Here is a 13,149-nt window from a genome sequence, read left to right on the forward strand (position 1 = left end):
GAAACCAAATCCACCCTGACCCTAGAGGCAGGCAATGACTTTCCAAAGCACCCAAAGAAGTCAGCTAGCAAGGTCAGCTCACAACTACCAGTCATCCAGCAGGATGCTGGATGTGTCAAAACAAGCTAAACAAGATGACAGGGTTTAAGACCGCTGCATACTAAGGGAATGCTTAGATTAGATTATTTGATTTTCTTTAATTTAATGTAGCAAGATCAGAGGCACTGTCTTTGACACCACCATTTAAGGTAACACAAGAGACGGGAATGTCGAAGACACCAGTTCCTAGTGTCAAATAATGACCTGACCTAGTATTTAATTTAAAGTTGGCAAGCTTTGGCTGAATATGATTATCAGGACATTTACACTTCATTAAACAAGCAAAAAAAAAATCAATTAAAAGCATTCATTTGAAGTAATTTCAGAAATTTTCAACTATCTTTCAAAATCTACAGATTCTTTGCTTTACACTCCTCTAGGTTTTGTGGGTTTCCTTTTCAGTCCGATGTTCTTCGAGTGTATTAAAAAGGGAAATGTGTTTAGGGAGCATGTTACAACAAGATTTTGCAATTAGAAATGATAAAAGGAACAACATAACGAAGAGATAACGTATCTTTTATGAAAAGAACAAATTACTAGTGTGAAAAACTTAAAGCATTTGGTCTAGAACCAAGTGCTAAAGAACTGCTTCCTTGAGAAGTATGTACATGTGGATCCCAGAAAGACAGCAAAGCTTTACTATGTTAGGAAGAAACAAACAAAATTAAAGATAAAAGGATTAAGTCAACAACTAAACATCAATGACCATTACCTACACAGCCTGAACTGCAGTCTGGACTGAAGACAGCAAAATAAGAATCTCTTGGAATCAAATCGGGATGCCAGAATATTAGTGGAAAAAAGATCAAGAGGCATTTTATAGCTCTTATGTCTTAATATTCAGATTAAGCTCAGGCATAATTTGTGGTTAAACTGATATTCTCTTGACGCGGTTTAAGCTTGTCCACATATGAGGGAGTTGCAGTAGACTGCATTAATTTCTAGATGAAATTAAAAAGGAGCTATTTGCATAGAAAGGTAAAAGTATTGATGGGGTTTAGACCACATTAGTGGGAGAAGCACATATAAACTGCCTCTGGAGTTACATGAACAGTGCTTGCTCTTTAGGGAAGATGCCTCTGGCCTCCAGGATTGTCTCTGGGAAATCCTTAAAGCTTGTGGAGATTCAGATATATAGTTTATTTATTTTCAGGTACAGAGGTCACTTTTAGTCTACAGGATGTTACAGGAGCATCCGAACAGTAATAAAGGAAGCAAAGGCAAGGAATGGAGGAAATGCAGGATCTTAAGACTTATGATCAGTGTACAAGAAACCCAACGTCAGGATAAAAAAGTACAGCAGTAACTGCCAACAGATAGAAATACTGCCTGTTAGAAATATGACACTGAGGTCTATGCACTGCTTTATGAGTTGGAGACTAAGCACAATGAGTAAGCCTGAGCTAGCACGTACATTTCCCCAAATCACTGCCTCTGAAGCAGAATCTGTAGCATGCCCTGAAAACTTTAAGCATACAAATGCAAGGTAATGCCAACTGGTGCTCTCTGGTAAGTTTTTCAATTGCACCTTTTCAGCCTTTGTTATTAATTCCAAGATTTTTCAAAACTGTTTTTTGTCTTACAATACATTTGGAAGCTCCTGTTCCCTGTGTTTCTCCCTCCCTGCTCTTCTAGCAGTTTTTTGCTGTGCTGTCTTGTGTCTGTCCTCTTCTCCCCTCCCAGTTCTGCCTATTTCTGGCACTTTTTACACCAAAGCTTCTTCACACTATGTCTGTCTCACCCCCTATCCTCTCCTTTGTTTCCTCCCTCTGCTGTCTACTGACCACCTCCAGGTCTAAGACACATCCTTACAAAGCCGCCATCTCAAACGAAGGATGGAGATGTGCCAGAGAGTAAAGAAAACACAGTACCCAAATCCCAAAGGAGCAGATGGGTGTCCCACTGCACGGAGACAATACCTAGATAAGATGTCAATCCATTTGTCCCGTCGCTGCTGGGAAAAGGGAGGATATTTGGATTCCTATCTTGATACTGTTCCTGGACCCATCTCAAGGCATCCATCCGCTTATCAGCCTGAAGCTAGTAGGACATCTAATAAATTTGAAGCTGCCATCCCAAACCCTCTGGCAGTTGGCAGGAGAAAGTATTTTCTGTCTCACTTGCCAAACAGTCTATGAAAAAGACTGGATTTTGCAGCATAGGATGCTGCTTATCCAGGAAAGTTTCAACTTGCCACAGGCATTTGAGTTTTTCAGACCATGATTAAATAAAGCCTTTTAATAGAGAATGTAGCACCAGTGCCAAAGCATGAAACTCTTAATGAACATACAGAAACAATGAAAGAGATCACATTTTCACCTGCAATAGTTAGCAAGAAGATAGTTTTTAAAACCACCAAAACCCCAAAGCTGAAATATCACCTTTTTGTGGAATAACTGAACTGAGAGAGAGGAAAATGATTTGGTACATTCCCTTTTTGTAAATTAAAAGGTAGCAATCAATGCAGAAGAAGAGATTAATGAAGCATAATGGACAAGAGTGCTAGGAAGACATAAGACATTATTATAAGCTTGTCTTGGGTATTGTACAGGGAATATAGGACTATACACAGAAAAAATCCTACTACATGTGAATGCAGTCAGGGGCAATATTCAGAGTCCAGTTGTAAAAAGGAAACTGTCCATTAAATCCCAGGTTTTGGTGGAAATAAAAAAATGAAAGAGAATAAACCCAGAAAAAAATATAATTTGCTTGGTTTATAAAGCATTGGTGCTGTTTCACAGAATTACTGCACTTCAGAAGAACAAATTTCTTGAGTGAAGATACAGTGTGGCACCTGACACTGCCAGTGCTGTGGTATATGGAAGATAGACCATAAGGAAAACCTTCTGACAATGAGTAAGGAGAAGGAAGTGCTACAAAATGCACATTGACATGAAAAAAAGCGAAGAGGGATAAAAAGAGACAGGGAAAGCTGGCAGTCCAAAAGAAGTTCCACCAGCTTTGCTGAACTACCATATAAACAAAGAAAAATCAAGGCAGGAAATATAAACCGAGGAGGTAAGTCAAAGCACAAGCAAAAAGCAGTGAAATTGTTATACTGGATAAAACCCCACAGATCTAGTGGTAATAACTTCATAAACAAGTTGTCATCGGTACTGATACTGTCTCTTCCTTTAATAACACTGAAACTCTGAGTGCATATGCAATACATATATATTTTTTAATATATATGTACAGTTACCTCTGAGTCTGTTTATAAACTGAACAAAGGGCAGAACGAGCACTGGCAAAATTCAGAGGAAAATATGAAGAGTCAATGTGACAGAACAGGGTAACTACTATTCAGCTGAACACTCAGATATACCCAGAAAGCATACCTTACTTGGAGGGGATAGATGGCAGGAACAACTATGTACAGGCCCAACAAAACAGTGAGGGAGTAATTATCATGTAGGATGAGGAATCATAAATTGTGAAGAGGGATGAAGAATACCATAGTCTTACTTAATATACAAGTACTGTGTCATTTTGCTCAGTATCTCTCTCTCCCCATCAAGGAGGTAATTTCCCTCTTTACCACGAAAATGAGTTACGTGTACAAGCTTGGTTTACTGGACAAAGAGTGAAAAACTGAAGACCAGACCCAAAGGGATCTGTACAACTAACTGCTTTTCTCTTTGGTGTTACGTGGAACAGAAGTGTTAGGGTGCAGTTAAGACTATATTTAAATATATATGCACATAAAAGACATACTACAGAGAAGAAAAAATATTGCTTTTGAATCGACATTCGTTGCAAATGTAAAGCTGGATTTTGCTGACACTTCGGCTTACATGTTAGTATGAGAAACACGATTTCCCCTCAGAATATGTAGAAGACACTAAAAGAGCAGGAAGCCTGTACTGAAACATGTGCTCAGCACCCATTTGAGTTTGAGTGACACTACATTACTCCAGCTCGTAGCACTGGCAGGTATATGAATTTTAATGACATCTCAAAGTCAGTTTAATAACATTATATCAATATTACAACTCAAAACCTGTAAAGGCAAGTGGTATGTCAAAAGACTGCCATTTAAAATCAAAAGGTTGCTGCCCCCACCTCCCACAGTCTGCCTTTAAAATTATCTTCTCAAGCAGTCTTTTGAACACGTTTAATATAAAATAATGATTCTTAAGTATTTCTAACGTTGTCTTCCCCCAAATTACGTTCATGCTCCTATATAAAAATACATATGGAAAAGATTTTAATCAACAATCATAAAATTCTACAGAACTGTGGGTAACGGCAAATCTGGAAATAATGGGTCAGTGTGAGCTACTTGTTGACATAACATCTACTTCTTTCAATCACATATATGCTTTTCTTGGAAGTGTTGGAAATTAAGTGATCACAATGGTTTATTTAGGAAACCTATCTACAGCCAGGTCTTTCGATATGTGCACCTGATGAACAACAACATTTTGAAGTGTGAATAGAACTGAAACCCAAAAAGGTCTCTGGTTTCTAGGTTGCCATAGGAATAAGATACAAGGTTCCTCAGCTCACCTCCAGATGCCTTTGACCTTTCTTTCAACTTTTCTGCAGCCATTTCACTGTAGCTGGGAAGTTCTGACATCTTCACTCCAGATCGAGCTTCTGCTATTAGCTGACGAGCTCTCTCTCTCAGCTGCCGACGCCGCTCTTCATCTTGCTGCTAAGATATATTGAACAGTTGCCAACTCAGTAATTGACAGAAATGCAATTTCATTCTCAATCTGATCATCATGATAGTAACTGGTTTACAGCATGGTGCTTGGCCCACATTATAAATAGGATGCTCGATATCAGTTGGGTGTCACACCACAATTTTTAAAGACATCCATGAATCAGATTATTTTTTTAAAGCACTCCCCAAATTATTAATGCATTGGGAACCTAATTATTTGCAATTTAAAGCATTTATAAATTACGTTATACAAAAATAACTTAATGAAAACTCTCAGACACTTCTATTTCAAAGTAGTAACTACAAAAAGTTTTCCCGTAGCTATAAAAATGGTTTTACTAAATTGAATGACTTGTTTGAGTAATATCCTCTCATAGAACTGAAATGAGAAGTCAGATGTTGCTCTTGGTTACTCCAATCACCAAGCTAACTTCAAAGAGAAAAATTACATCAAATCTGAGACATGGAAAGGAATCTAATCCTTCGACTTCAATGGATACACCTTTTAAAAGAAAACCCTAACAAACTAATGAAGATTAATGAAAGAACAATAGATGCCAGAGCAGAATAGACTTTGCATTGCTTTAAAACATTTTACTAGTGGGGTTTTGGTCAGTAATGAAAGAGTTCATATTGGAACCATCCCAGACAGTGCTGCCCCACTAAAGCTTATGAAACACAATATTTCAGTTACATAAATGAGCAAAGGTCCACAGCATTAAACTCTAGAAAAGACTTATCCACCCTGCTAAACAAAATATTAATAAAAAGATGTGTTTAAATGTATCCACAAAAATACATTAAGCCATAATGGAAACTGTTTCATTTTTCAACTTAAACACTTGATTTTTTTCAGAGTTAGGACTGTTTTCCCCTGCCCTCAATATTAGAAACACTCACAAGCACAACAGAGTTTGGCTTTAAATCAAATCTGCCAGTAAGTTTATATTATTGACATAATGACCAGGATAAACCCAGGTACAGGCAGTTGACCTGAGCTAAGTGGGATAGAGCAAACTGCCAAATTTTGGAGAGCTGTCTTGGCAGCCTTCCCACCAACCCAAAAACTGAGCATCTCACACCTGCAGATACTGGTGAGAGCTGTTGCTAAGTGCTATTTAGTTTAAGCAATCATTAATAAAACAAGTGCAAAATACTAATTAGGTACATTTTACCCATTTCCATGTAAATTGTTTGTTTGTAGCTATTTACTCAGCATTGTTCTTGCCACAATAGAAAAAATGCAAATGACTGAATCAGAATGCAGCCCTAATGGGACTTTCTGTTTATAACCATTAGCCCAGAGGTGTGCTGTAATTCAATCCTCCAGCAGCAAGATTTAGCCTCATTAACAGCTTGCATGGGCAGGTTACAACTCATAAAACCCTACAGTAAACAAAGTATATGGACACAGCACAATATCTTGTCTCTGAGTGACAGAACCCTGATTCCCTATCAGATTGCCTTGATTTACTTTTCTCCTAATGTCCTTCCCCTGGAAAGACAATTCTGCCTGGGCCCTGCAAGGCAGCAGGATGGCACATTGGCTTTGTTTGCTTTCTCACCCTTTAACTTCCCAGAAGGCACAGAGCAACAGTTCTATCAGAAACTTATTTGGTAAAGTACACATTAAAAAGACAACTGGAAAGCTCCCCCCACCCCCCCCCCCCCCCCCCGGCTCCTATGCACTAAAATAGATCAATTTAATTTCATTTCTAGCCAGCCAACTGACACAGCAACTGATTTTATTTCGACCCGTGGCATTTGGTTAACATTAATTACATTGAATTTTACATGAAATAAAACTGCTCAAATCTCTACTATTTGTAGTACTATTCTACTTGTGGTTTTGACTTCAATGACTTTCAAGAAGGAATGTGCAAAATTTGTATTAAGATTCCCACGTGGTTTAACATCAAACAATTTAATATACTACAGCACATACAGTTTAAAAGAAGGCCAGTTACGTGTTTGTGACAAAAATGCCCTAAACTAAGCAGGATGCTTCCCCCCTCTTTCTCTCACCTCCTCCTGAAAGAGAACTTGTATCCTGAATTATTAGCATAGTCATTAACATCCCGGGGATCTCCAAGCAAACACAGATTACTGTGGCTTGTGTTTGTGCTGATTAAGCCAATCATCACCAGTGGATAAGAGAAAAACCAGCCTAGTTCTTGCTTAAATTCAATTCAGGTATTTGAATCCTCAATTACAAGGAGTTCCGCCTTGCCAGAAGAAACACTGGTGGAAGGAGAAATGAAACTGAGACGGTTAGAAGTAGGTACATTAAGTTCTGAGGTACAGAACAATTATTAAACAGCAAATCAATCCCCTAGATTTTGGAATGGAAGTGCTCGGGATAAGTATGGAGGCAGGAATATAGATACTAAAAAAAAGAGAGAAGACATGCAGAGAAGCTCTGCACCGAGAAAGGACCATGCAAACACACACACAGTGATCTTCTTCCTGTACAGTTGAGGAGGATACTCAGTAAAGTCTTTCCCTCTCTGACATGAACCTGACATGCCAAAGAGACATTAAAGTTTGCTGTTATTTTCCCCCAATTGCTTTGTAATGGTCTAAAGATCTGCCATGTGGATGCACAGCGAGGAAAACTTCACCATTTAAGGACAAACTCTTCAAGAATAAGTAATGTAATTCCTTGTTTCCCTCCTATAAAAATGTATTGGTATGCAATTTTTATATTTCACAGTTCACCGACATCTCGGCAAGCTTTCTTCCACTGCTTCAATGGTGCTACTTTTAATTTTATCCTCCTTAGTCCTAGTAATTAAAGTGATCAGCAGTGGCATCCCAACGGCTTTGACACAGCTACAACCCCCTAGCAGACTCCGGCTTTTAAGGGGAAGGGGAAGAAAAAAAGGACGGGAGTTTCATTTCACTGGAACAAGAAAATCAAGCTTCTCCAATCCTCAACTTTATCCAATTGTTCTTTCAGCAGCCTTTGGATCTTAAGAAACAAATAAAAATGGCTGCCATTAGGGGGTCTTTTTTGTACTCGCCGCAGACAGCAATGACTGACATTACTTTGGACAAAAATGATGTCGTGGATTTGGGAAGGTGGATTCGAATGGGAAACACTGGAGGGGCAGTTTCCGAGATCATTACGTGGCCAGCGATGTTGCTCAGCGGCGGCAGAAGCCGAGAGCTGATCAACTCAGTAAAAGACTGAGAGTGGTGGAGTTTAAAAGAGCCATGTCCTTAAATCACTAAAAATCCTGCAATCTTTGTGTTTCCAAATAAAACCTCAACCCCAACCCTCTGCCATGGATCTTCAGTCATCCTTTGGCAGAATTTTGGGAGGATCCAAAGTGAGTTTACACCAGAAGTCTGACAACGCGTTATCCTCTCTCTATAAAAAATGTTATCCTGTGAGCTGCATTTATTTCATGTTTAAAAAGGAATTTTTCCTCCCAGTCTACGGACAGGGTAAAGAAAAGTGGTAAATTAGTGATACTCCACAGCAACAAAATTAAACCAGAATTGTACCTATGAGGGGGAGCGATTCCTGTGGCTGTAGGTTTCAAAATTGTCCGTGGTCTGCCCCGAGTGCACAGTACATCTAAGAGAAAGAACTTGACTGCCACCTCTTTCATCATGAGACAGGAAGAACGGCTCTGTTATTAGCCATTCAGAAAGAAAAAGACTTCTGTGCTTGTCCAGAGGCAAGGATTACCAAAATGTACCTATTCAGTTAGTAGAGAAGACAGAATCAAAAATAAAGAAAAAATAAAATTACACGAGTTTTAAAGGTTTTGGCAGGCTGGGTTTTACTGTGACCTTGATCGGCTCTTGTTTGAGTAAATAGGATTTGGGATGAAACATTAGAACTGTTTAGCAGATCTTTTCAAACCATTTCAAACTTTTCTTATGTTGGTTTATAATATAACCAGACATGCTTGTAAATGGCCACACCTGCTCATTTCTCTGGGGATGGCCTGATCTCTGCCTTTTCTAACAAAGAAAGGACGGGAGAAAAAAAATCAGCCTTTCTTGTTGCAAAACAGAGTGGAAAGTCAAAATCTTTCTCAAGTTTGTCCCATCTGGTCAGATTAAATCTTTGATCACCCTGGGGACCACATTCATGTTTGGTCTCTACTACAGTTTCTGAACAGCTCAAACACACAGGTAGTGAGCAAAATATGAATTGCTAAGCAGGGAACACTTGACATAAACAAAAGTGCATTGGTTTTGGATTTCTGTGGCTAGTCAGATTGTAGGAAGTGGTCAGCAAGGACAGACGTATACATTATAGATATTTTCTGCCTTCTGCACAGTGTCTACATCAGCTGCCTTACTGCCAATAAATTGCAGGTAGCTTGAAAACATTTTTTCATGAATGTGTATCACAAAATATCAAATCACTTTTCATAAAGAAGCAGCTATTGGCTTATGATCTATGGCACTGATGGACTAATAAGACAAGACAGAATGAAAACACAAGTAGTCCAGAGTCTAAAACTGCAGAATGTCTCAACAAAGCTGTCCCCCTTAAGAAAAAAACCTCCCCAAATTCACAATAAAATGGGATTGCGTGCCTGTAAAACGGCAAACATCTCCTTAAACCTAGGAGGAATTTTTAAAGAAATGTTAGTCAGAAATTTTTTATTTCTTTTTTTTTTTTTTAAAAAAAAATATAATCTATGTTGTTCTGGAAAACACACAGTCCATTTGGTACAGTATTTCTGGTGTGAGGAATGCTGGCTGTAGAAAAGCAGCCCATTGATAATTTAATTCCCTGTGTCATTGTGAAATTGAGAAACTCTACAGATACTGAATGAAAAAAATATATATTTGAAAAAAAGAATGGCTGACTAAGTAAGTATCACCTTGTGCTACATCCAAGGCCTCTTGCTGGTTGTCTGGCTGCTCTTTTGTAGGCAAAAAGGAGCTGAACGCTCTCTGGCTCCTTAGATCTGGCCCAACAAATGCACTGCCAGTCATGCACATGGATCCAGCTTAAAACCCAGTGTGAGCCTAAAAGAAGCTAGTCAAACTGGCACCTACTCATGCAGAAGGAGATAGATTTGTCATGACAGGCTGATTATTCAATGTAAAGAAACAGTTTAGCTTTTCTAATCTGGTACAAATACATCTTTCTCAGAGAAAAAAGTAAAAGGTCTAACAGTTCAAGTATTTAAAGTAAAGAAACCAACAAAAAAATTGTAACGTCAAAGTGAACCATTGGTATTTGTGCTAGAGCATTCGGCAAAACAGCCCTGCAGTTCTATTCAGATAAGTAAGATTTAACCCGTTTAACCCTTTAGGAGCTGCACATCTACATGACGATCAAGGCGAGCATTTCTATTTCACACTGCACTTGGCTCTACGGCAAGTTTTAAGGACAGGCTGAAATATCTAATTCCAAACACACTTCCTGTTTTGCTCCTCTTCTCGCTCGCCTGCACTGATACTAAGAGCAAGGCGCTCTCCCAGTGAACAATGCGAGGGCAGCTTTGCCTACTGACGGGGCTTCCAAGGAAGATCATTGGGAAAGTTGATCTAAAGCAAAAGCAGCCACAGAGCCCTATGCTAACTTATTACCTGGATTTTTCTCTGCTTAGGCAAGTTTGTGCTCTCCCTCATCTGTGAAGTATAATTAAGGTCAATAATCACCTAAGGCATCAGGATCCAGAAGCTTGTTACGCCTGTCACCATGATTGTCAATGCTATTGGTGTTACCCACAAACAGGGTCTCAAGCACGCAGGCTGAGATATATTCTGAAATAGTGCCATCATCCATACAGGACATAACATCCGACCCGAGATCAATAGTCTGAACATGGCATTTTCTGTGCCTTTCTGCAGCCAACGTGCAGACAGAAGTTAAAGAAGCTGCTTACTCATTGCAGGAGTCAACATTCGTCGAGCTCCACTTAAGGGATTTTCTCTTGTGTAAACTTGACTTTATGATTTTAAAAAAACCCATGGCGTTATGAAACAAAGACTTTTGGCAAGTGTCTGGGATGCGTAAGCTGGAGAGCCGCATCTTTCAGACTGCCATCCTGGGAAGCTTCCTTCTCAGGCGGGCAACCCTCCGCCAAGGGAGCAGGACGTGCCCTCCTGAGGAATGCTCCCGGTTCACTCCCAGCCGAACAAAGCACAGCGGGCTGCAGGGTGCCTCTGAAAGTTGGTGTGTGTGTGTCCGTCCCCTTCTCTTAATTTCTGGGGGAGGGTGGCAGCAACCCAGTGTGCTTGTGTGTGATGAGAATGGAAAGAACAAGTGCAAAACCCTCTGCCTTCCTGGATCCTATTTTGCCCGTTTTTTTTTTTGACAATGTCCTGCAAACTGCTGGCAGCTTTTTTTAATGGAAAATACCAATCGCCTAGGATCTATACCTAGCCTTTTGCCAATAATGAGAAAACTTCACCTTCTGTCCCCAGCAATTCTTAGGAAATCTTTTGCTGTTATTCCTACAAATCCAATTACAGATTGTTGAGTAGCTAGTGGAGTAAGCTTATTGAGGAGTGTCACATCACTAAGTCGTGCGTATGTGTTTCAGTTTGTAATGTGGTCTGAGCCGCTGTAGAGGTGTCAACTTAAAATGCAAGTAAGTAGCAGAACAGGGCTAATCCCAGCCACTACTCCCCTGCAGCCAAATTGTAGCGCAATGAATGACAGTGGAAATGCAAAGATGCCACTGTGCTTATCACACACAGCCAGATGGTGGACCTGGATCAATGCACACATGCCACGATCAATGCATTTGATAAAGAATTAAGAAGAAAACTGTACATGTTATCAAAGAACTTGTACATGGCATAATTATGATTCTGCATGTGCTTACTGATGATATTGGAGACTCAGAGGCAGGTGATAATGAAACTGATAGGAAGAAATAGCTTAAAGGCTACAGCATATGGCCTCAGCACTAAGAAATCTTGTCAAATAGTTCAGAAAGCTTTTTTAACTGTTATTACAGGCTGCTCATAGTGCAAGCTGGTGGCAACGTTTTAATTTCTTTTTTTTAAACCTGAAATGTCCAAAAGTTACAAAAGCTGTACTTTTCAGAATGATTCAGAAAATAATTAAGACACTATTGTGCTGTAAACACAGCAAAAGAAGAACAACTACAGGTAGAGAGAGCGATCACAGGGTTTTTTTTTGGGGGGTGGTGGTTGAGCATCTTTTTGTATATATAATTCCACGTTCCCTGAATAAATGTATTTAGGCTGTAAGGGGGCTCGTGGCGGTTTAAGGAATGTATCTGGGTAGCAATTTGCATTCAGCACGCCAATTTCTACAGATACAGTTTCGATATTATTTCTCATATAACATAGAGCGCTTCCCTGTTTCCGTGTGTGCTCTATCAGCCTCTGTGTGTGCATTACAGCCTCCTTGGATGTGAGAGAGGGTAATTAAAAATTTGTGGAAACTAAAGTCTAAAGTAATTTTAAAAAGCATATACATTTCTAATGTATAAAAGGTACCCAAAATACAAATTCTCATGCTCCAGTTGATAGATGAGCTGTCTAATCAATGCCTGGACGTAACTTAAGTGCTCTCATTAGTGTGAAGACCTTCAGGCTAAATAAGACTAAATCCCTTAAAAATTGCTTCTGCAATAGAAAAATCCCCCTTACCATTTTCCTCTGCCTAAATCATATCAATTAAAAAGAGAGCGAGGGAGGGAGGAAGAGAGAGAGGCATTTTCACATGACTTTGTTTTAACTGACACTCAAAAAACTATCTTCTGAATCCGATTTAAAATGTCTCAGCAAAAAAGTTCATTAGCAATCAAAGACGCAACAACAACAAATCACACTGAATTTAGTTTCTCTTTCACTTTAAACCTCTTCAATCAGCGTGAAGGCATATAATGCTACTGAATCCTTTACCTTCACTTTTTTTTTTCCTTTAAACCCCCAAATATTTGATAAACATTGCAGTTTTCCATTAAAATATAAAATTTAGCAAAGTGAGCCTCCAGAAGAGTGAACCATGTATTTGTTTGCGGTGAACTGAGGAGGGACACCCTCCCCCCCCAGCCCCCGAATTTCAATTTGTCCTGACAAACCATTGGGTATTAAATTCTAAAGGCACGCAGAGTGCATAAAGAACTGATGGCTTGATTAGCTCTTGTGGTGCAATTGAAGGAGCTGTCTCTCTCCCCGCTTCTCCATTTTGAGAAACACTTTGATCTCCGTTCAAGTCAATTCATGAACATCAACTGACAAGACTGCATGAAACACCCCAATGGTTAGGCCCAAACTCGTAGCAAACTATTTGGTTTCATTAAGGCTTCAGGAGAAGTGACCAGTGACAGTCCTTTCATTCAGAAGCCAACAGGCAAGTGACTATTTAAACTTTAATGTGCACAATGTACTGCTGAAGGCCACTACACCTATAGTCAGTC

The 13,149-nt window shown here is 39.4% G+C and overlaps 1 protein-coding gene across 8 annotated transcripts in view; it reads right to left on the reverse strand.

Moving 5' to 3' along the window:
* The window catches only part of EHBP1 (EH domain binding protein 1), a 223,812-nt gene that overhangs the window by 48,026 nt on the left and 162,637 nt on the right, over positions 1 to 13,149 (reverse strand). For all 8 annotated transcript variants that reach the window (XM_031047567.2, XM_031047566.2, XM_005147433.4 and 5 more), the window contains one exon: positions 4,612 to 4,759. In XM_031047567.2, coding sequence (XP_030903427.2) covers positions 4,612 to 4,759 — 148 coding nt within the window. The remainder of the gene's footprint in view (positions 1 to 4,611; positions 4,760 to 13,149) is intronic.

The sequence above is a fragment of the Melopsittacus undulatus genome, chromosome 3, assembly GCF_012275295.1.
Source record: "Melopsittacus undulatus isolate bMelUnd1 chromosome 3, bMelUnd1.mat.Z, whole genome shotgun sequence".
Lineage (NCBI taxonomy): Eukaryota > Metazoa > Chordata > Aves > Psittaciformes > Psittaculidae > Melopsittacus > Melopsittacus undulatus.